This window comes from Primulina tabacum, chromosome 1, assembly GCF_025594145.1.
Source record: "Primulina tabacum isolate GXHZ01 chromosome 1, ASM2559414v2, whole genome shotgun sequence".
Taxonomy (NCBI): domain Eukaryota; kingdom Viridiplantae; phylum Streptophyta; class Magnoliopsida; order Lamiales; family Gesneriaceae; genus Primulina; species Primulina tabacum.
In genome coordinates, this window is record NC_134550.1 from 2,202,260 (window position 1) to 2,227,801 (window position 25,542).

Here is a 25,542-nt window from a genome sequence, read left to right on the forward strand (position 1 = left end):
GGTAGTAAGTAGATAAATTCATTTCAAGTATTATATTCAGCTCGAGTCTTATAAATGTAAAAGAAAAGAGTTGGAAGAGATTTCCTCATAATGTGGCGGCTTCAACATCCACGGTCCATACAACAATGATGATGTCGATGATAATTTTTTATTATTGGAGTTTTTCAAATAATGACTCAAATAATAGGAAACATATGATTAAATATATATGTACTTTAAAGATCATAAATAACTCATGATTATCTAATAAAATAATTTAGACACAAATCTAATTAGATGAATAATTTCAGTTAAGAATAAAATAATATTCGTATCAATTAAAAAACTCTATGATTTTTTCTCTCTTGTTTCAGTACTAATAAACAACTATTTGGTAGCCCACATGTCGTTTCATTTATTAAAAAAAAATACATTTTTTTCCCAGAAAAAATTATATATTGTACATCAAGTCACTGTACTGTGCTTATTATATGTAGTTTTTATTGGATTAGTTTGTTAGATCTAACAAATATAGCCAGAGACGGAGTTAGGTCACTTCAGTCCAATTGAAGCGGCCCACAAGCCCATAATACCGTTCAAAACGGGTAACGACACACTGCCAATCCGCTAACTGATTGACGAACTCAAGCTCGTTCATTCTCAATTTTTTTTTAAAAAAAAAGTTACTTTTTTTTTTCCCCAACTCAATGAGAAAACGGTGGTTAAGAGCGTTCTGGGAATAACAAAAGAAATAAAGAATCTCGGCGGTGGGAAAATAAGCACAAGAAGTACAAGAGAAAGTAAAGATGTAGAAATGTAAATGAGTCGAGTTGAGTCGAGTATTGTCAAGCTCGAGCTCAACTTGTTTAGATATATAGAAGATCGAGTTTGATTCGAACTTTTATTATCATGCTCAAGCTCAGTACGTTTGAAATTACAAAACTCGTGAATAGCTCGATCTCGGTTCGTTAATAGCTCGTTTATCATGTTTAACGAATCTGGCTCGAGATCAGATCGTTAAGCAGACTCGATTTCGAGTTCGTTAAACAAACTTATTTTCGAGCTCGTTAAATAAGTTCGTTTTCGATTTTTTTGAGCATTTTTGGTCAAAATGTTAATAAATATATGAAAAATTGAAGCGTGGGTTAATCATTTTATAGCATTCAATAATGCTAAAACAGCAACCTGTAAGGTATTCTAAAACTTTGCGAATGAGGAAAACTTGGAAAACGTATTCACCATCCAAAAAAAAGGCCTAGAAGGTCTATAAAACAACTAAAATAATAGAGAGGAAAACAAGGGATCTCAATGAAATAAGATGCATTAAATAAGAGTCGAATAGGGTGTTAGTGGAAGAGGTATTTTCATCACATTTATAACGAATAAGCTAAGAAAAGAGGATATTTAAAAAAATTGTGCTTATTTCTATGAAAGAAAAATCGAGAGAAACGCATTTAATATGATATAGACGCATACAAAAAGAGTCATATCCATATTAGCGGTGAGCTGGACTTCATAAATATATGGACATATTATATTGGTTGGTCGGTACAAATTAATTATAAATATAAATCAAATATACATTTTTGGGTTTTATGATAAATAATCTTTTTTTTTTATTTTTATAAAACTACGTATCATCAAATGAATTGTATCTTTTTATTATATAAATAAATTGATCGTTATTTTATTTAAATCAATAAAATGGACACATGTTCTTATCATTTGAACAATATATCAAATTTTTATTTGATAATACGGAGGGATATTAACATAAAATAATTTTTTAATAAAATATTTATGTAACAGATTTATTATAATAATATAAATTTCTAGTTATTTGAGAAAGTATTATTTATCCACTTTAAAAAAATTCACACATACAATTTTTTTTCAAAATAAATTTAGTTATTTATAATTTAATCTACTATATTTGAATCAGAGAACATCACATTATAAATTGAGAATATTAATATGGTAAATTTATTTATTTTTATCAGTAGTGTTATTATTATTATTCAAAAAAAAAATTTTAAAAATGTTAGGATCAAGCATTTATTATTAGACAAAAAATTATAGATGTTAGTCAATACACAAATTTATTTTCTTATACTCTTGACAGCATAGAAGAAACTTACTTGAGAGCTAATGCGTCGAGCTGTTAGGCACATGAGTCCGGAGATTTGCATGTAGATATGCTAGTGATGTCTAATATCCCTTAGAGATCAGTCTTACTATTTTCATATCATCGATCATGTCACCAGCAGAGATAATATTACCCGTTAAGATATGCGTCACTATTTTACGACACACCTAGTGTGATACACTTTTCCCACATCTTAAAAATTAAAGATTAAAATGACTTTATAATGGGCTTACAATGAACTTCTATAACAATTTGGATTAATCATTTTCGTAAAGCGAGAACGTATACGAAGTAGTTGCTTTAAGGGCCCATTGTGCAGTTACGCAGCTGCGGGCCCGGGCTCGGGGCGGGACACCTAGTCATGTAAACAGTGTCACATCAACACTCTGTTGAGGTCAAGGCCGGCTGTATGGAAATGGTAATACACTCTGCTATGGAAAAGACTGAAGGTATTGAAAGAGTAAGACTGAACTGTAAGGGAAATAAGACAACACAGTAGATAGACACGCACATATTCGAAATCATGAGCCTAACAGCTCGACCCATTAGCACCCAAAAATGTACACTCTGCACTATCATCCGTATAAGAAAATAAAGTTGTGCATTTTCTAACAACTATAGCTTTTGACCTTGTGGTAAGCGTTTGATCCTAACAATTAATATCAGAGCGAGTCATAGCTTCAAGTCTCCCAAGAAACATACCAAGGGTGGAGGGAATGCTTGGTTAAGCGTCCGTGAGTAAAATAATATTATCATGTGTGACCTCCAAGAAAGTTCTCGTGCGTCAAGCTGCTAACGTTGTGTCGCTTGATATGTTTGTCTAGATGAGCCATAAAAGAGTGATTCAGATCTCAACGTATAATATCGTATCTGCTAGGAACATAGGTTGATAGTAGAGAAATGATAAGATCGATCTCTAAAGGATGCGAGACAGTAGCAGACAGACATACACCTCCCTGTGACGCATAGGCCTAATAGTCCGACCCAATAACGCCCAAGTAGGTACATTATGCGTTGTCACGAGTATAAGAAAATAAAATTATATATTGATTAATAACTATAATTTTAGATCTAATAATAAGCTATTGATGTAACAGTCTTTATTATAAAATATAATTATTTCAGTATTCAAATTCTGATAGTTATGGTCCACTTCGCGTGCCACCAAAAGGTAGGACCCAAGATTATGATCCACCCGACAACTTCTTCCTTTTTTAAATATCTTCCCATATTTTATATCGTGGACACACTCTGCGGTTATATAGGTTTATTTCATCGTACCCATGTGGGTATTGTCCTCCATGATAGGATGAATGGTCAAGATTTGCTCATGCATATATAGGACCCACTTTTTTTTTTGAAATTGTATGTGTGGCAAGATCTTACCCGTTGAAATGAAGTGAGGGTAGTGCCCACATAGGTAGGATCTCATTAACCGGTTATATATACATATCAACCATCAATTAGTACCACTTTATTAAGTTCGTGTCTGATTTCATGCCTTATTTTGTGGGAAAAAGGCATGTTAAAGTCCCTGGAACCAAAAAATATGATACAAGAATTTATGTATTACAACATTTGGCTTCTTTTATGCAAATAAATTAAATTTTAGCCATAACTTCGAATTATATCACACGATCTTAATTTTTGTCATGCATTGATTTGTAAAGAAAGATTTAAAGTGGTGATATCATCTTTGGCTGCTTTCATAGGGTTAGTTCAAACTTATCCTTAGATACAATGTGAAAACTGGTTATATCATCTTTTTTCTGTGTGACGCAATATATTGATCTACGTGAATATAGTGACTTGACCTCTTTTTGGATATTTAATCTACCCAAGACAGGTTGGAACAAAAAATTTCACAAGATTGGAATAAATATCAAATTTTTTTTAAAAAAAATAGGCCAAAATTCGAAAATATATATTAATTACGTTACATTGGCCAACTAACTTTTAATCATAACGCATTTGGTCCTCAAACAACTGTAGAAGTTAATGTTTTTTTAAAGGAAAAGAAAGATTTCATTAGTTTGACAAATTGAATGGACTTCAATAATTCGCATAAATGGAAAAATTGAATCGGTCATCCTTCTAACATCAATACAGTTAGTGCAATCGAAGCTGAATTCAAACTGTTTAATCAAATAATTAACATGATATTACATACTACTAATAATGATAATTATAATATCAACATCAATCCTTAAATAATTGAATAATTATATTGATAAACTTAGAAATACGAAATTTTTAGGAGAATTCAAGATAAATAAAATTGAAAAAAAGGAAATTATTTGAGAAAGATGGCCAATTTTGGGTAAATTGACCGAGTCCCGCATTTATTTCTCGAATCAAATCTCAACCATCCTATACATTTTTATTACACAAATATACTCACAACTTTGTCATGGAGGGAGTTGGTTGTGTGGGCGACGTCAGATCATATCGTATTTATCTTGTGTATCTCTATCATAAAACAACGACCTTCACTTTCTCAACCTATATATATACATACATATACATATATATATATGTGTGTGTGTGTGTGTGTTTTTTTTTTCAATCTTTTTTAATTGTAATTGGGGAGAAGGTTGATGGATCTCAAAACCGTGACCTGTTCTATTGTTTTGGACATTTCTTTTAATTGAATATAATTCTGGGCGGATATTGATGGATTTCGAACTCGATATCTGTAATAATTTTGGGAACATTTGATGCCACTGGGAAAGAGACTTGCAACATATATATTCGATTTTTTTTACCAGATATGTTAAAAAAATTTAGAGTAATTAAAAGTTTGGTTTTATGATACCACTAATAATACTACATTTTGAGAAATAAATGCAATGATTTTATCGAATATTTTTGTAAACTCTCGTTGTATTAATATTTCCAACACACTTTTCTTGATTACAGATGTGAAGTAGCTATAAATAAATTTGGTTGATTCCCAAATCCCGAGTACTTGAAACCTATACTTATTTGTAAAAGAAAAATTTCTTAATCATTTTTTATTTTAGGAAAAAGAATTTTATTCGTAAGCTAGCTAGGTTAGATCATATTACGATCTAATGTAATGATATTTATTCCGTCGATGCATTACTACAAAAGATTTATAACGAGATGTTATCTTTGTTAGTTGTCCCACATCGTTCGGATAAAATACCTGAGAGTTGTATATATAGTCTTGGACAATCCTCTCCCTTGAGCTAGCTTTTGGGGTTGAGTTAGATCCAAGTTTCAATCTTAACAATCTTCGAAATATTACAGCAAGCTACATATGTAACAAGAAAGTTGTGTGATATCATCGTCATAATTTAAATTTTTAGCTAATTTATTCTATAATTTATTTTATTATTATTAATATCAATGAAAAGAATATTTTAGAAATCAGAGGATTATGTATGTTCGTGTCTCCCATTTGATAGTATAATAATTTGTCTCAGCCTGTGAACGTATTACAAGGGCAGTTGGATCTGTGGTACGAGAGGAGGACGACAACGGGAATCAAGGGATGTGTGCTTCAGTTGGGGTACCTGCTGCATTGGTTTTTTGTACCATTCAACCATCATCCATTCAAGATTGGAATCCCAATGTGTAACATTATGCTATTTTGTCTTTTAGGGATAAAAAGAACTTCACTTCGGAAAAAAAATAATGTTATTTTCTTTATATCCCATTTCATATTATGCAAAAACTATATAAAAATAAATTTGTATACATGAAATGAATCATATTTTAAAACTTTGTAATAATGATCACGATCAAATGCGTAGGTTGCATTATATTAACCCGAAATGCGTGCAATTACCCGTTTGATATTAATATTTAAAATTTAAGACTAAATATCAAGTTTAAGATTTAATTGTAACAAACTTATAAGTTATAATCAATCAAAAAAAATTTGTGGTTGAAGTCTATCAAGAGATGTCTGAGTTGGTGAATGAAATAATTAGTTGAGCGATTGATCAATGGTCATAATTGATTCTTCATACAAAAAAAATTTCAAATGAATCTGTCGCAAATAACTTGTAAGTGCGATAATTTGACTAATATGATTTGTGGATTACTACATCAACACGAAAATTTATCCAATAAATAGCAGAAAAATCGTTATAATAAAAATAGTGCATGATTGAATTATTAATAACGTGGTTTATAAATTATTTATATCAACTTTTACAAATCAACATATTTGATGCAATAAATATTTGAGTACTAACAAAAATGAGTGAAAGCAAGTGGGATATTATTTTGGGAACTTTAATGCATGATAGCTGTCATACACCCAATTTCCCAATCTTTTCATGCAGTGGACCTTGCATTGTTTTCACTATTTCAATGACCGTTCAACTTTGGATCGACAAAATTCTAGTTACCTAGAGGGCTTATATGGCTGCAATCAATAATTTATATATATATATATATATATGCGTATTTCGTGTCTAGATAATTAAAAAATAAAAAATTGCTAATTCAAAATAACAGCTTCAAGTATAAATTTTTGAAAGACCGCTATTTTTGTTTTTGACAAAATAACACAAAAATATATTAATTAAACACGTCGGAAATTCGATAAAACAAAATATGAACTATTACATTGTTATTAAATATGATAATATCATTTAAATAGAATATAAACTTTACCAACAATGAAAATTATTAATTGTACAACAGGAGATACTACACAAGTTGAAGCAGAGTATTTTGTTACATACTTGGTTGGGTTTTCATCTCAATTTTGTCTAAAAATTTCAAGAAAATTTGTATCATTGTTAAAATGGAATCTGAATATAATATTACAAAAAGATTAAGTAGTGAAGGAGAAATTCAATAATTTGATCTCGAATATGGTTTGATAGATGCTATCCGTATAAGTCGTGTTTTCGTGCACTTAACATATAACATGTATTTTGAACCATAAATCATGGTTATCTATCTATACATTATTATTCATCGAATAATCATGATATATCTATTTAATACTGATACGGAAAACATGAACAAAAAACCCTTGAATATAGTAGAAACTTTATATCGGACTTCGACATATTTAGGTAAAATGGGATAAGGACAAAACTGTAGTTGGGTCCCATGATTAACTTGATTACGTGGCAGTAGAAGAGAGAATTGGACACGTCTGAACTTGACGCAATTGTCTGTGGTTGAACTGTCATCAGTCCAGTTGAAACTAATACACTTCACTTTCCCTCTTTACCGCCGACTTATACGACTTTCTAATATTTTACATTTTTTATTATATATGTTATTTTTTCATAATATAAGATATATTTTCCTTCATTTTTTTGGGTGCCAAAAAAACTTTTGCTGATGGCCACTTATTTCTCACGTGTTGTTGAAGCATACTCCGACCAATAATATGATCCAAATAAGGATTCCTTCATTTCCGCATTTATTGAAAATAATAATATAAATAAATATTTTTTAATTTATTTTTCATTGATTAAATGGCATGATAGTAAAAATCAAAACAAATTCAATCATAATTAACATATGAAATTTTTTTAAACACTGCAGCACGCTTTATGCCATTTGTGTCTGCAGTAACTATTTTCTTGAAATTGTTTATCAGATGTTACGTTCGACTCTTACAACAATTCGAGCGAATTCTTTTTATGGAGGAGCGACAGACATCGAATGACAGTTATGTAGCATAGGCTTGTGCAGAGACGACGAAGTCAGGATTCACAAGCATCTAGGGCTGGCTCCATCATATGTTAAACAGTAATATTTTTGGTTAAAATCGTATCGAGTTTTCTAAAATTGAATTAACCGAATTTTGAATTTCAAATATATAAACTTCAAATATATTTTTATTATTTTAAATAAAAAAAAACATAATTTGAAATTCATTATACTTTGTGTAAATAAGTCAGATATATATTTAAAATTCGATATAATGTTTCATTTTTAACAAAAAAAAAATACTTTAATCTAAACACATGAATTCAATTTTATCTCCCAAAATACAACCTAACTTGCTTTTATGGACAATACTTTAATCTAACAAAGTTGTATTCTGATCGATAGATTTTGAATCAATGAATCAAACGTATTTTTGTATTTATAGATAAGTAGACCACAGATTTCAAATATGTTATTTAATGATTATATAATGTTTCATATAAAATATGATTAATTTCAAACTTCATTTAAAATCTATTTTATTTTGCGTAACATATATAAAAATAATTAAAATATAAATCTAAAATTTCATCTCGATTTTAAAAATATCACTCCAAATTTTAGTTATATAATTTCAATAATAATTAGGACTACTTTTAAATAAACTCTAGATATTCATCAAATTTTTTTTATAAAATCAAAATCATCAAATTTCTTTGTCAGATCAAATATTTCAAAAATAAAAAACAAATCCATCAATCTGTACAATTCTGACATTTTTGCAGCAATAATTGTAGCATTATTGATGTACGTGAGAGGCGGCGAAGTATAATAGAGAGATGGACCGACCAAGTAAATAATGATTGATAAGATTGTCTCGTCTTTGTCTGAGATTATGTGTACTAAATTCTTTTAATGTGGGTTTATTTTAAACGAAGAACATGTAATAAATAATATCAGGATTCCCTAATAATTGTGTTGTCGAACCTTCGTATCACATGGGCAGCCGCAGTGAGTCACTCCGTCGTACTTGGAGGTGGCTACACCTACACCTTAGGTAGCCATTATTTTACTTTGCTTTAGAAGGGAATTTTTGTACGTGTGCAGATGGTTTCAGTCCAAGGATATTATTCATTTATCATCTACTTTAATTTGATTTCTGGTTTAAGTAATCAAATTTAAACAATATGATTTGATTTTAATTATTCAAATTTAGTATTAAGAAAAATTTTTTAGTTGACAAACTTCAATATTTCTACGTTGTATTATTATGATTAAGTCCAATAAATAATTATTTCCCCAAATTTTCTCTCTTTTTTTGGTTGGATTGATGAGACAATTAGTATTTGATTTTGGGAATAAAAATCTTCGTGTACTGTTTAGGGCATGATTTAATTAAGAATTGATTACTTCTACTATAAATATATGTGATTGAAATGAATGCTAAAGTCATACAAACTGAAATAAACATACCCACTTATCAATTTGAAAATGCTTTCAAAATCTCCAAGTTTTATAATTGATGGGAAATTATTTATGGTAAAATAAGTATACCACCAAAACATTTGTCTAGGTATAAACAAAAGAAAGGAAACAAAGAGAAGACCTATTCTATATACGTTTAGATTAATTTCTCGATCTTTTGATGCATCTATTATATAATATAATATATACACCGGCTCATATTAACATACTAGCATGACCATTGGCACGTGACGTCGAATATGTTTTAGTTTAATATTTTGTATAGTAATATATAACGCTTGTGGATTATTTTACATGATTTCAGTCAATATAATTTGTATATAATCTACGGATCGACAAATTTATAAAATGTTTCTGAAGGGATAACTGATTTTAATGGTATGGATGCATATGATTCTCAAAAATTTTGGTACTGTTTCCAATAACAGAAATTCAAAACGACAACGAAATCCAAGTAGAATGTAGTTATCCAAATATATTGGTTGCAAAGGAAATCAAAGATAACCAGGACTTTTTTTTTATTAAAAAAACATTATACTTATTTTTCACAAGACAAGATTTTGTTTATGTTTATCAAATTGTCATCAATTTAAATTACACTAGTACATGTAAAATAATCACGGCAATAAGATTTTAGTATAAATCGAAACGGTCAATCTTATTTCATAATTTTTATATATGGATGAGCGCATAGTACGTGTTAATAAATAGTTAACTAAATATTGATTATCAAACAATTTTTGACCAATTTTTTTTTTTAAAAATCTTTTATGAGGATCCGATATAATTGAAATAAAGTTTAAATTAACTAAAAATAAGATTTGTTTTTCTAATTAAAAAGTCATAATATTAAGTCTTATCAATCATAGTAACTATAATAACCTCACTTTTAATAAAGTGATGTGATTGATTATATGATATTTCATAAAAATTACTTGCGGTTAAACAATCATTATACACCCGATTTTTCTACGTAAACACAATACATCTGTATAAATTTGACAATATAATTCAATAATTCATCTACAATTTTGTCGCACGCGAGACAGGAACACGCGTTTATATTTTTTTTAAAGCATTCCAATTAGAAAATTTCAATTATTATATATTAATATTATGTGTTTAATTTTTTAACTATTTTTTTAAATATACAGTACAAATACGATATTTTTCCAAACTATACAAATATAATGTAATTGTTCATATTATTGATGAGACTTGAGAATGAACCCGAAACTTGCTTACCGACGACAAATAAAATAAAAATAAATAAATTAAAAAAATTATGTGAGCCGCAATCAACCAGACTCGAATATATATGACTAATAAATCTCAGGCCCTCAACTTTAATAATTGAACCAAAGCATCGACTTTTTTTTAACGACTTTTATTAATTAGAAAAGATGTGTGAGTCTAAATAAGACGCATATTAGACTCAACATTCACGTTACCCATACAATGAATTAAAAAAAAAAAAAAAAAAAACGACAGATAGAGTGAAGCATACGCTAGGAAAAAGGGTCGGAGGTGTGGAGTAATGATGGGTATGTATATCAGTGCAGATTTGGGAAGTGACGCGTGTCCTTTCGCCAGCTGTTACCCATTCTCAACCGCTTCAACTTTCCCTCAACCGGTCACATACCGTCTCTCCTCTCTCACCGGCTCCCTCGGTCACCCCATTTCCACTCTCCTATATAATTCCCCTTCTTCCTCCGTCGCCGAGGAAGAGATGAGCAAAAATCGGAAATTAAAAAAAAAACAGATAGAAATACATTTCAATAAATGTTCGAATATGTTTTCAATATGATGTTTTATTAAAAAATCTAAACGTGAAAATGACGGGGATTCCTCGTGATAAGAAAATCGATTCGGATCGTATCAAGGGGCCGTGGAGCCCCGAGGAAGATGAGACTTTGCAGCAGCTGGTGCGGAAGCACGGGCCGAGAAATTGGTCTCTGATCAGCAAATCTGTGCCGGGGAGATCCGGGAAGAGTTGCCGGCTGCGGTGGTGCAACCAGCTTTCACCTCAGGTGGAGCATCGGTCGTTTACGCCCGACGAAGACCAGACAATTATCAGGGCTCATTCGAAGTTCGGTAACAAATGGGCCACCATAGCTCGGCTACTCTCGGGCCGGACCGACAACGCCATCAAGAATCACTGGAACTCCACTCTCAAGCGTAAGTGTGATTATGGCGATCGATTTCCGCAGCCGAGGCCGCTGAAAAGATCCGTTAGCCCTTCGGGTTCTGACGTCAGCGACTGCAGTCTGCCGGTGATGTCAACTTCGTTTTTATGCAAAACCGTGGCAGGTACCGGCGGTATCTCACCTTCTCGGCGTGAAGCTGCGTCGTCTACGAATGATCCTCCGACCAGTCTCAGCCTCTCCCTTCCCGGAGTGGAGTCAGAGGAGCCAATGAACCGGAATAAAGAGTCGACTCTGCCGGAAACTAATCACACGCAGCTGCAGTCGATTAATCCAGCGCCATCACCGCCACCTCCGCCCGAGCAGATGCAGAAGCAAGACAAGGAATTACCGCCATTCAGCGCGGACTTGATGGCTGTGATACAGGATATGATAAGGGCAGAGGTGCGGAATTACATGATGGGATCGCAGCAGCGGCAGCTACAGCAACAGATTGGGATGTGCATGCATCAAGCAAATGTGAACGACGGGTTCTGGAATGCAGCTATGAAACACATTGGCATCAGCAGAATAGACTAATTCAAGAGTCGAGCAAAGTCCTCTGTTTCTTGTTTAGTGTGGAAGGAAGTGTTTTTTAAAAACTCTTTTCATGTTAAAAATAGCCAAAAGGTGTGATTTTGGTGCGGATGTACAGCTAGAAGAAAGGAGGGACGTGTCGTAGAGTTCAACCCAAAAAATAAGAAGAAAAGAAATAAACCAGAAATTTCATCCAATGAAAGATTAAGGTTCTGGTGTATGTTTTCAATAATAATTACGATGAATTTTAAAGAACTGAAATTTATCAATCAAATCACCCGCTCTAAAATAAGTCCATCGATCTAAGCACAAGTGACTGATGTGGTTATTGAAATGGATAAAATTTGAAAGAGTTTTTGTATTCATATGGCGTAAAATGTGGCGTGATTTTTCAAGGACGGTGGCTGCATCCGAGTAGTAAAGATCACCAGGTGTAACATAAAATCAGCCACGATCGTTTTCAAGATGTTTTAGATATCAGAAATGGAAATCAATTTCTTATAACGATTTAATTTGCATCCAAACAAGAGGAAAAAAATATTTTCTTGAAAATGTGCATGGGGCGGGGGCTACTCAAGTTCACAAGAGAAACCGAGGTTAGTTTTGAACAAGAAAATAGTAGATGGGTTTGTCGGGCATGCGAGCCCATGATTTCGTTTACATGAGGATTTTAAAAGTTGTACTCATTCTTTTTCAAAACTTTATTAATTTATCAACATACTATTGCATATTAATTATTTCGGTAAAAAATATTACAAATTTTTTTTATATTTCAATATTATATCTATATACATATAATTATATAGTTTAATGTTATTTCGTTGTGCAGTTTCAATAATGTACACAGTTGTAAAATGTTGAAGTTGGATTGAAATTTTTTTTTTTGGATTAAAAGATCTGATTCAGAGTGATCTAAAGTATGTACTTCAAATGATATCAATGTTAGTATATATATCGTAAAATCATTTTATTTAATACAAAATTGAGCCGTGAGGAGAATTTCAATCAATTCCATTAAATTTTTCTAAATCTAAATGACAAAATTGCTTTTGAAATCCTAACTCAATTCAAACACATCCTCGATTATGCAATTTTGATGGACAGATTTCAAATTTAATTATTTGACTCCTCGAGTTACATTTTATTCAGGTGAATTTGGAATCCACTCCCTAGCTATCAACGTCTCAACTATTTTCATTAGTAATCAAAATATATATTTCAAATATATATCTATAATTGATACGTGTTGGTTAGAGAGAAAATTCTCCAATTTCAGAAAGTCAAATGTGTACTGTGAAACAAGAATTTTCAACGTTGAAAATTAAAAATAAAATTACATTTCATCGTTTTACAAAAAATTACACAAATATATAAGACCTGTGTGTCACGTATTTCGGAATTCTCTACCACGTACATTCAAAGTGTGAAACTCGTACAAATTTATTTGAATGACAAATAAAATATTTAAAATAGATTACAATGAAATAAAATAAAATCAAAGAATTGAAATGGGTTTAAAACAATAAAATAACAATAATAAAAAGGATCGTTTCATTCAATGCATGCAATCTTAAATAGTGTCCATCTCCAGGGATAGGACCTGAATTTTAATTCCTCCAAGCGTTTGAGAATCCGTAAATTCATGTCCATCTCCGGGGCTTGGACCGGACTCCTTAATCCCTCCGAGAGCGTATGCATTGGTCAATTTGTGTCCATCGCCAGGACTTGGGCCCTCCTTTATGGCATCAAGCAAATATCGACCAAGTGATGGTGCATGAATGTTTGAGTCGTGGAGACGACGAGCCTCAATTCCAAAGGAAATCGACCCGAGTATGAGAAGGACAACGAAAAGATGTAGGGTTTTTGTTCCTATAATTGCCATTTGAGAGCTAGCTATAGCTATAGGTAAGAAGCTGAAGAGAGATCAAGGGATTTGGATTTGGATTTGGTGGGAGAAAGTTTAGTTGTTGAATTTCATGAGTTGATTAGTGAGAAATTTATAATGTGTGGATTCTTGACTAGGGAGTTGAAATGGAGGGTAATTGCACCATAATTCAAAGTTCAAACCAACAGAGTTAGAACGTAGAAAACTGGTTGAACGAACTTGCACGTGAACTTCTCAATTCTTGAAATGCAACAGAAATATTTGACAAAAATTGCAGGTCTGACTTGGATATCATTCAACCAATTCTATGCACATATTTTTAAATAGTATATGGAGCGATGGTACGTAGTTAAGGGTTTTTGTATAATCGAATGTTTAATATTTTACCAAAATTTATAGTTGGTGGTGACAATGTAACTCTAATATTTTAAACCATACAATAACACAAATATACATGTTTGATCGCTGATTTATTTATAAATTAGGGGTAACCATTCTTGAGAAGGCGCATTATGGTAATTGATGTTGGAAAAAAAAGGAGAAAGAAAACAAACAGAAACAGCCACGCCACCGTACCAAGGTGGGTGGAGACAGAGATAACTAAACAATGTACATGGAGAAGGATCGAATCTGACCTCGTATACTGCAAGACTGTGTTGGAACAAACTGACATATGTAAACCATAATGTGAGATACATTCATTAATACTCAAAAAACCTAACACCTTACCATATCAATTTTAATAATATTTAACATTATCTGAGATGATAATCTATGACATACACTTATTTACATGAAATCCCGACATTTGAATAATGATCCAAGACGCCGACGAAATCGAGAGACCCTCTACAAAGTAAAAGTAAAATCCAACTCGAACCGACGAGTCCAAAGGATTGGAGAGAGATTTGAAAGAAGCGAGAATAATCGTTCAAAACACGGTAATAAGAGGCACAAGTCTTCGTATACAAAACAAAATTATTTGTTCATGTTTCCATTCTCGTCGGTGTACCTATTGACAAAGTATTCAACTATAAAACTTAACCCTTCCTCCCCTACACTTCGACAAAAAACAAAAAAGAAAATATTGAACTCTAGAAAATTTACATTTAATATTTATGAAATAAATTTTTTTCGGGGTTTTTACTTTTTCCTAGCAAATTACATCGATGTATATATAAACTTTGAGTAGTTTTTTGTTTTGACAAGTGAATGCATGCGCGATGATATTTGTTTGAATTCAACTCGACTTTATGAATTTGAGCTGATAGAGACTGCACGTTGGCCCAAGTTGTCAATTTCACCTCGTGGCTACGCCACCAGTCTAAGAAGGCGTGTCCTAAAATTTTAAAGTCATATGTAGGATATAGTTCGTATTACACATGTCAAAACCAGAACGATCGGAAAAAACTGATGTTGAATTATATCGAGATTGTTGAAAAACCCCACGAATATTAACTCCTCATTTCTTTACATTTTAATAGCACATACCTTTGAAAACACGTTAATGACTAATTTAAATAATTGTCCAAACTGAATAAAGCAGAACTGTTTTAGAAATTTAGAGTACCCAATTTTTTTTAAAACAAATTCTTCTTTATAATGTGCTGAAACATCTATCAACATATGAATTTTCGATGTTTTGCCCCCGATATTATCTTATCATAACCAGTTAATCACCCCCACCCTAAAAAATAAAAAAAAAATTGATACTTCTCAATTGAGATAGATTTCATTTTCCATCCACGTTTCTTGAAACCAAAGCACTTTTGATCTCTCTTATTTATGTTTTCTTTAGTTTTTAATGATAAGTTATCATCGGACTAAAAGTGTAAAATTTTTATGTCAAGGGCGAGCGATATGATTTTGATTTACGCCTCTCTTTAGTCATTTTATTCCGAAGAAGTACAAATCAAATCTAATTTTGCATCTGTGAGTCGACATGACTTGCGACCAACCATTATATATAGGGGGATATTTTTTTCTTTTCAGAATTCTAGAAAAACTTTAGAAAATTCTTCTAATTCATTTTCGTGGTGAGTTTATCATAATTCTTAACTAATATTGGATTATACGACTAAATGATTTTCACCAAATTAATTCCCGGTCAACATATTGATAGAAAATTCCAAATGCAGAAAGTGACAGAAATGGGGATAAAATTTCTCCATTCATGCACCTAAAACCTATGGACAAATTTATTGTACATTTTTTTTTTCGGCAGAAAAAATTGAACAGTAAGGATTATATCTTTCAATAGTCGGTAATTTTATCATTATTATTTTTCCCGTAGAACTGTAGAAGTGCTAATATAGCATTTCATAAGTTAGCAGAATTTCATACTTTAGCAGCAGGATAAATTAAATTATCTATAGCTCTCTCGCGAAGAGGATGATATATTTGACTATGAAGCTGAATCTGATGTGTGTTGATGTCAGCGTAAATTTGGCTTTTGTTGGAAGATTTCTTTTTTGATGGATCGTCAGATCAACTTCGGTGCTACGAAGACCCGAATGACGAATATATGGCAACCGGGCTAAGGGCGCCCCTAGCTAAGTCGTGATCATCAGACATATGTCTCAGAGGAGAGTTGGCTCAATTTGAAGAGCTCGCGACCATTCTTGGTACTTGCCTCAAGTCATCCAGCCGGCCAGGAAACCAACTTCTCATAGATGCATTGGGCTGAGGTGTAAAAATATGATCACATGGCAGCTGGAATTGGGAAATGGTTACGTTTGGGGCATCATATTTCAATTCCATGTACAAAATATAAGATCGAACATAATATAAACGGCCTCCTGAGAATTATTTATAATTTATTATTTTTATTTTACAAAAAAAGATGATCCCAAGTTAAACAGGGCATGCAAATGGAGTAACTTCATGACTAGTAAGAACCCTTTTGGACACCTTAACCATTCATTTCAAGCAGCTGACGAGAAAACATTGTGCAGCACTTCACGTGCTTTGCATTCCGCCTCAAGCGGTATAGCTTTGGGCATGGATATCCCTATCCCCTCACTCAAATCCACCATTTCCTCGCTTATTCTTCGCCACTCAAGACATTGGACCAGTGACCCTAAGGTCAATCCCACAACCCGTTGCGCCAGACCACTTCCTGGACACGACCTCCTGCCCATCCCAAAAGGAAGCAGTTTCGCGGTTCCAATCTCTTTGCCTTCAAACCTCTCGGGCTTGAAGCTTGCAGGATCATCCCAAGTCATGGGGTCTCTATGGATGGCCCACGCATTTACAAGCAGGATTGTTCCTTTAGGTATGTCGTATCCCCCGATCTTGCAATCGTCAGATGATTCATGTGGTACTAATAATGGTGCTGCGGGGAACAACCGAAATGTCTCGGAGATTATGTTTTGAAGATATGGTAGCTTGGGTACTTCTGATTCATCGATGAGGCGATTGCTTCCCACGAGGCTGTCCAATTCAGCTTTAGCTTTCTCTAGCTTTTCTGGATGGTTGAGCAAAGCAGACATAGCCCATTCTATGGTTATTGATGTTGTGTCGGTTCCACCAAGTAGCATCACCTGAAAACGGAAAAAAATCATGAATATTCCTTAACAAGGGTAGATTTACTAGATTTAAATCATTTAATCTTCATGTGGTTCAGTTTTAGGGAAACTGAATGCTAGCTCACCAATATAATGCCTTTGATTATTGAATCCGTGTAGTACTCGGGCTGTGACTCTTGCAGATCAAGAAAATGGCCAATCATGGTGGTTTTGATTTTATCACGGCGGTGCCCATCAATCAATCCTTGTAAGAAGGCATCCATTTCCTTACCCATCCTTTGCATACCTTTTACTTTACCGTTATAGTCTATCCATTTCAACACCGGAAAAAAATCGGCAGAATTCGATATACCACCGTACATAAAAGCCTTTTTAATCAGCTCTCGGTACTCCTTCGACTGTTCATCATCCTCGGATACACCGAAATACCTCTTGCCCGCCACCATTCTCATTATCATATTGAAGGACAACTCGGACAACAGGGACTTGAGTTCCACTCTGCCAAAATCATGATGCGACTTTTGGTAGAGCTTCCGCAGAAGAATCTTGGTTTCATCTTGTCGTATGGACTGAAAAACGTTCAAGCGGGCCGAGGAGAATATCTCGATTGTCGTGAGGCGCCGGAGATTGCGCCAGTGCTCGCCGTATGGGCAAGTTGTTAGGCCTGTGTAGTTGTAGCCGATGTATTTGCCAATGATTAGCCGAGGCCTGTTGGCTAACACGATGTCGTTCTTGGTGAAGCATTCCTCGGCGGCGGTTGGGGACGAGACCACCACCACGAGGCGGTTTCCAAAGCGAAGGGAGAAGATGGGGCCTAAACTTTCTGAGAATTTATGGTAGATTCGATGCATACGCGGCCTGAGGAGGTGGAGGTGGCCTATTACAGGAAAAGCAGGCACCGGACTCGGTGGGAGTTTTCGGTTTCTTAATTTTGATGGGAAGATTAGTGCCAAAAGAAGGAAGAGTGGAAGGAGGGCGTAGAACCAGGTTGCATCCATGGCTGATTTGTTTCTCTCCTGTATGAATACCTCCACAATATACAAGTGTTATCTTTTTTTTTATTATTATTATAAAGATAAGGAGACTCCCATTATTGCCATTCACGGGCAATTTTATCAAGGACACGTGTATTTTTTTAAATCCTTGTCTTTTGTATTTTTTGTCCGATTAATTTTAAAAACAAAAAACGCAATTATCTAATCTCTCTTTTTTTTTTAATAATTATGGTATTAGTTTGATAGATTACATTATATTTATATATATATGACTTGAATTTTATTTGTCTTTTTATTAATTATTTGTTTTAAATGTCTCTATTTATCTCATTATTTTTGCTTAAAATATGTGTGATTATTGATATTTGTGTTTTTTTATGTCCGTCGGTACTACAATATGTAATTTTTTATCTAATGATTTAAATTTTTTGATTTAGCTTTTCATTATATAAATTAAATTAATTAAAGTTTAAAAATATTTAATTTTTGAATTGTAAATTTTCTTTGGTATCTTATTAATTGTTTTTTCATGTCCTTGTTAATTAGTTGGTGCATTGTTTATTTGGTTTGTCATTACATTTTATCTTTATTTTCATTGATTATTTTTAAAATAAGGCTAGAATTTATGAGTTTGAATGAAATTTATTTTTAACCAAAATTTTTTTTGTGGTTTAAACTTATAAATTACTTCAATAAAACATGGCAAAAAATAATTGTGATATGTCTTTTTTTTTTAAGTTGATAATATTATGTTCTCTTTATTTAACTTATGGCTATTAGCGAGAAATTATAATTTTAAATAAAATTTATATGACTTTTATATTTATAAATTACTTGAATAAAATATGATAAAAATCATTGTGATATGATTTTTTAGAGTTTATAATTTTTTGATCTTTTTATTCTACTTGTAGTATGTTAGATCATTTAGTTTTGATGATAACAAACAATAATTCATTGTATTAAAATAAGCTCTCATTTTTCGTATATTCACAGTACTCGACAAATCCCTATCTCACATGTTACAAATCCCTAATCATTTGTTTAATCATTAACTTTCTATTAAATAATAATCTGTCTTTGAACCATGATTTTTTATATAAATATATTAAATATAAATAAAATAGACTCGCAAAAAAAAAAAAAATCTTATCTTACATGAACAAAAAATTTTCAAGAAAAAAATAATTAATAATTTATAAATATAATTACATGACAAAATAATTAAAGTTAAATTTTACAGTGGATTCTTGGAATGAAGTTATACAACAATTTCTTCCTATATGTTATATATTATATTATCGATTTTCAATCATAAATTCTCCATAAAAAATAAAAAATATCGTCTTGATTTTAAAATTGTGATGTTACTATTTTGTTCACAAATTGTGGGTTGTTGAGATATTTTGATAGTCATTGAAAAATTGATTGTTGACATTTGAATTGTTATTTGGATTTATGACGAAATTTTGTCAAAATATTATTTTTAAGTTATCTGTATCAGTATCGTGAAGAATGTAAACATTTATTACAATATATAAGTATTATTATCTCTTCAAATTAATATTCACTTTCATGTTTGATGTGTTATATGTTTTGACAAAATAAGGAACAATAAATTCAAGCAAACACATACACAAAGTCAGTGGCGAAACCATGATTATGTGGTAACAAAGCCAAAATATAAATCAATAAAATTATAGAAAATTTATAGATGTTAAGATTCATAACAAATCTTATATCATATACATAAAATTTCAACATTATAAATGAATAAATCGAACTATTAGGATCAAGCGTTTATTACTGTGGGGACCCGGACGCTAATCATCATCTTAATCATCTTTGGGATTTAATTATCAATTAAGATAAACAAGGTCTAATTTTTTTTTTTTTTAAATGCAAGTGCGGAAGGTAATGGAATCAATCTATTATACAATCGGTATAATAATACAAATCTTGTACAACAATTATTCAACTAGTCTAAGGTTCAACTACTAAATTCAAGTATTAAACCAGGTCTACAATAGGTCCGGAATCACCACTCTAAACTCGTCTTCTCTCATCATCTTCTTGACCCCGATCCTGCCCCACCTGTTGTCATGCACACATACAAAACAAGACAACAGCCGGATAACTCCGGTGAGACTAAATCCCAGTATAAACAATGTATACATGCAGTTAACTGAATTAACATAAAAGCATGAATTATATCTTATCACATGTAGCATAATCAAACAACATGTATCAATACCAGTCTGTAAATAAAGCATGAATCGTCATCTACGAACATAAATCAATACGGATCTGTACATCAAGTTCTAGTCTCGATATCTAAGACTCGACTCATCTCTCATTCTAATCTAGGGATCCCGATCTAATTTAGACTTTGGTATGCTGTATCGAATGTCTACAATAGACGTCGCTCTACATCTAAGCTCATCGATACACCGTAAGTCTAGAGTCTACGCGGTTCTGACAAAGACTCGGCGGTTCTGCCCTAGCTAGGCTGATCTGCCCTAGACTCAAGCTCTGGCTCTGCTATAATTCAATAGGCTAAACATATCAATCTGATAAGCTGCAAATATCAATGCAATAAAGTAAAGTATGTGATTTTGGGAAACTCAAGTCGAACCTAACTCGAGTTGTGCAATCCCGAATCAACATTTATTTATACCTTTGTCTTCTCGGTCTGACGAAGACGAAGTCTTGTATTCTGATCTGTCCATACCCAATCTGGCAATGACAATCGTATAATTACAATATCAGTATATAACTCAATTCAAAACCTGTTCTGATCAATACTCAAATCAGTAGATATATCTGATCCATATCTGAACAAGGTACAATCTAATTCATATCAATGATATCACGATACAATCGAAATCATTACTGAATCTGATCAATTTAAATCAACTGATGCTTCGACGGCATAATGATACAGTCTCGATAACCCCGTCAATCTCAACATTACAGAGATACTACCAGAATTCATAATCAGTACCAATACAATTCCTAATCTCTATATCGGTGCACTTAAGATCAGTGATAACTCAATTCTGATATCAAATCTCAATCAATTCAACTCTGAAAATCATAACAATTTCATAAACAGTCTATTCTTTAATCTGACTTCGATTCTATGATGTCTAACATGTCAAGAACATCACATATGAATTCCATTTAATTCTGACAATATCATAATTTCATAACATGTCTAAACGTAACAAAACTTACGTCCAGTTATAGCCTGTGTCGATAGGAACACAGTACTGAAGTCGGATTCAAAATCGGACGGACGAATTTCTCACAAAAGGCCTAAGGATTTTCATTCTTTTTCCCGAACCCTTTTCTCGATTCTTACCTTTTCTGAACGGATGAAGACTCATATGTGTGTGTGTATATATATATATATATATATATATATATATATATTGCATGCAACCATAAGATACGTGGCATGATTTTTCATAAACCACGTCTCGCACTCGGGCGGACATAAAGTTCCGCTCGGGCGCGCAACTCTCGGCCCTCCTGCGTAATTCAGTCGCGCTCGGGCGGACAAGGACTTCCGCCCGGGCGCAAAGTGTTCGACTTTCTTGCTCACTCATTGGCGCTCGGGCGGTAACTCTTTACCGCTCGGGCGCAACAGGTTCTGTCCGGGTGGTGTTCTTACTGAACACTGGCGCTCGGGCGGTCATTTTCTACCGCTCGGGCGCCAGACGTTCTGCCCAAAATCTTGGCTCACAATGCAACGACGCCCGGCTTCTTCATTCAAGTTCGTATAACCTCAATCATGTCAATTAATCACTTCTGATTTCAGTAATTAAATCTCGGACCTTACAATTACTATAACAAAAGATATAACGGTTAGCCAAGAAGCAACGTTATTTCCTTATATTTGTGGTAGTGTAAAGTGCACCAATTTGGTGCTAATGGGTAGAGCTGTTAGGTACATGAGTACAGAGTGGTGCGTGACTATCTGCTGATGGTGTTTTATATTCGTTAGATATCGGTTTACCCTTTCCCTATCGTCGGTCATGTACTCAGCCGAGACAATATTATCCGTTAAGATCTGACGTCATTCTTTTATGCCCACATAGCCAACCAAATCAAGCGGCAGTAACGTCAGCATCTTGACGCATGAGAACTTCCCAGAAGGTCACTCATGCACGCTCAGCATCCCCCCGGCCCAAAAAATATATACATATGCTTTTTGGAAGACTTGAAGCGATGACCTCGATATGATACCAATTGTTAGGATCAAACGCTTACCACTAGGTCAAATGATAAAGTTGTTAGTCAAGGCGCAATTTTATTTCTTTATACATATGGCAGCATAGATTGCACCTACTTGAGTGCTATTGGGCAGGATTATTAGGCTCATGAGTACGAGATGTGAGTATCTATCTACTTGGTGTTGTTTCTTATCCGTTAGAGATCAGTCTTACCATTTTCCTACCGCCTACCCTGTCCCCAGCAGATATATACAATATTACTTGTTAAGATCTCGTCTCACTCTTTTACGGTCCACCTAGCCAACTAAATCAAACAACTCAACATTAACAATTTGACGCATAAGAAATGATATATTTAAAGAAAATTGTAATCGACACCATAAAATAGTGCAACTACATGTAGTTATCACTGTAGTTTATCAACTAAAATATCAAGAAATTTTTCCACCTATTATTTTTATATTATATTTAAAATAATTATAAATCCAAATTTTTATTATTTTGAGTTGGTCTTTATTATGAAAAATTATTATGAATAAATTGAATTTAAAATTTTATATATATATATATATATATCTGTGTGTGTGTATCACATTTTAATATGTTAGCCTAAGTACATCTAGTGAAAAATTACAAAATGGATTTATTCATCTTTAATATACACAAATCATATAATGAAGATATATGTCGATTAAGACAATGAAAAAAATATATATTCACATATAACAAAATATATAGATAAGAAAAATAATAAACAAAAATAGTTTCTAGACATAAATAATTTTTTGTTTTATAATTATTTTTTACAGTGAGATAAAGAAGATAAAATGAAAAATATAATAACTCTTTTGAGTAACACGTAATAGAAAAGGAAAAAAGAAGTTTCGTTTTTCATACAATGAATTTAGTATCTAAATTAAATGTATTATACTAGAAATTATATTTACTATTCAAACTTTTTAAGTACAATTAATTTTTCTCAAAATAAGGATACACATATTTCCAGTGAAGATGTATAAACAATTAAGAAAATTAAAGATATTAGTATATAGAGATAATATCAATAAGATATTAGTAATTTAATTGTGTTCATTATGCTTATAAGTTAATATGAAATATTAAAAAATATATCATAAGTGTCAGTAAAAATATGATTTAATGTCAAAAATATTTTTATTATTATAAATTGTAAATAAATGACAACATTCAATCAATATTTTTTTCTATCAGTACGTCAATACTTTTATATACTGATAGATTGTTATATATAGATGATAATGTCCAGATCGATTGAGTGAGTTGGGTGGACAATATATCGAGTAGAGATGTGTATTAATAAGATCGTTCGTATTTTGTTATCAAGTTTCTCATTGGTCTCACTTCCGACATACTTAATTGATACATTTTTGTGTTATTTTGTGGTTCGGAGCAAAGTTGTGCTTAAAAGGTGATTTTTATCACATTTAAGGTTTCCTAGATGAAGTTTTGAAAAAAAGAACAAAACATAAGAAGTTCTAGAACGGGGATTGGCCACGCCTTGTGACTGCTTCGCTGCTGCTTTGTGACTACATATGAAGCTCGAAAATTATGATGAAAATATCATATTTTAGGAGTCCTAATTGTGATATTTAATTAATTGAAGATTTTTGGACAAAGAGATTTATTATTGAGATAAAGAAAGATTTGATATTGTTTTATTGCATAAAAACTATATGAAAGATTTGGCATAGTTTTATTCAATAAAATTTCTAGTTTCTCTGTTGAACATAATATCTTCTTGGTATTATTAGGTTTGTTGTAGTTTTTGAATTTATCTTTAGACTTCTCTCTACTCCACACCAACTTCACGTGAAAGAAAGAAGAGAAAAATGAATCATCTTTTATCAAGAACTCTAGGCTAAGTTTTTATTTCTGATTCAAAAGATATTACTACTATTTCAATTTCATCACTGTGAAGTTTTTGCTCTTTAATTTGATATTCTTGTTTGTTCAAGTATTTGTTGGTTTTTGATTTATTTCCATGAAAGTTCTATGTCGATTAATCTGAAAACTTAATTTGATATATATATATTTTTATTGTTAACCATGAATTTAGTGATTTTTATATGTCATGAATGATTGGTACGCGAGTAATGATATATGTAGGGCGAGCTCTTGCCGCTTTAATCAAAAGCTATAGCTAGTAGTAATGGTGCAACTCAAATCTTTTAAACCGCACAGCAGCTCAAGCACCATGTTTCGATTGCTCTACCAAGTAGGGACAATTATTGCATCCAACAATCTCCCTCCCATTAATTGCACTCCTTGCAATAAATGGGAATCGAACCCGTGACCTTGGCTCTGATACCAATTGTAGGACCGAGCCCTTGCCGCTTTACCAAAAGCTATAGCTAATAGTAATGGTGCAACTCAAATCTTTTAAATCGCACAACAGCTCAAGCACCACGGTTCGATCGCTCTACCAAGCATGGACAATTATTGCACCCAACAATATATTAAGTGTGTTGTGCTATCATAACATATTTAATCTAAATAAATCGACAAAATTAGATTTATCTATTGCAATTATCTCAATTGTTAGATTTCAGGATTAACTGTTTCCACAAAGCGAAAATACAATTTTTAATCAATATGGAACGATATCGTGTACATTTAGTTACCGATAAATTTTGACTGGATGTTGGATTTAATAAATTAAATTAGAAAAACACAAAGATTTTAGTGACTATCATTATATTTTTAAGGTTATTGCTTGGAACTATATAAATAAATAATTTGTTAGCCAATGACCAGTGTTACAATTGAATAATAGAACTCATTTGAATTAAAAACTCCATAAGATTGAATTTTCTAATTCGTTAATCATTTCTCGCTGTTATTTAATTCTCGTTTTGATTTATTATTTTTATTGTTTTATA

The 25,542-nt window shown here is 32.2% G+C and overlaps 2 protein-coding genes across 2 annotated transcripts; one reads left to right on the forward strand and one right to left on the reverse strand.

The window, feature by feature from the left end:
* The first annotated feature begins 10,929 nt into the window (after positions 1-10,929).
* On the forward strand, positions 10,930-12,176 carry LOC142556676 (transcription factor MYB44-like). Its single transcript, XM_075668193.1, has one exon. It carries the CDS (start codon positions 11,095-11,097, stop codon positions 11,980-11,982), a length of 888 nt encoding a protein of 295 aa, XP_075524308.1. The 5' UTR covers positions 10,930-11,094; the 3' UTR covers positions 11,983-12,176.
* A 4,470-nt stretch (positions 12,177-16,646) lies between these two features.
* LOC142556769 (cytochrome P450 81Q32-like) lies at positions 16,647-18,438 on the reverse strand. The gene is made up of 2 exons (XM_075668289.1): positions 17,517-18,438; positions 16,647-17,406 (listed from the first exon to the last, which is right to left on the reverse strand). Exons 1-2 carry the CDS (start codon positions 18,387-18,389, stop codon positions 16,789-16,791), a joined length of 1,491 nt encoding a protein of 496 aa, XP_075524404.1. The 5' UTR covers positions 18,390-18,438; the 3' UTR covers positions 16,647-16,788.
* Positions 18,439-25,542: the final 7,104 nt, after the last annotated feature.

What these genes read in the sequence shown, in the direction of transcription:
- LOC142556676 (XM_075668193.1), top strand. Translation starts at nt 11,095, where the DNA reads ATGACGGGGATTCCTCGTGATAAGAAAATCGATTCGGATCGTATCAAG.
- LOC142556769 (XM_075668289.1), bottom strand. Translation starts at nt 18,389, where the DNA reads ATGGATGCAACCTGGTTCTACGCCCTCCTTCCACTCTTCCTTCTTTTG. An exon ending in TAATCAAAGGCATTATATTG is followed by an intron (nt 17,407 to 17,516) that starts GTGAGCTAGCAT and finishes TTCCGTTTTCAG; the next exon opens with GTGATGCTACTTGGTGGAAC.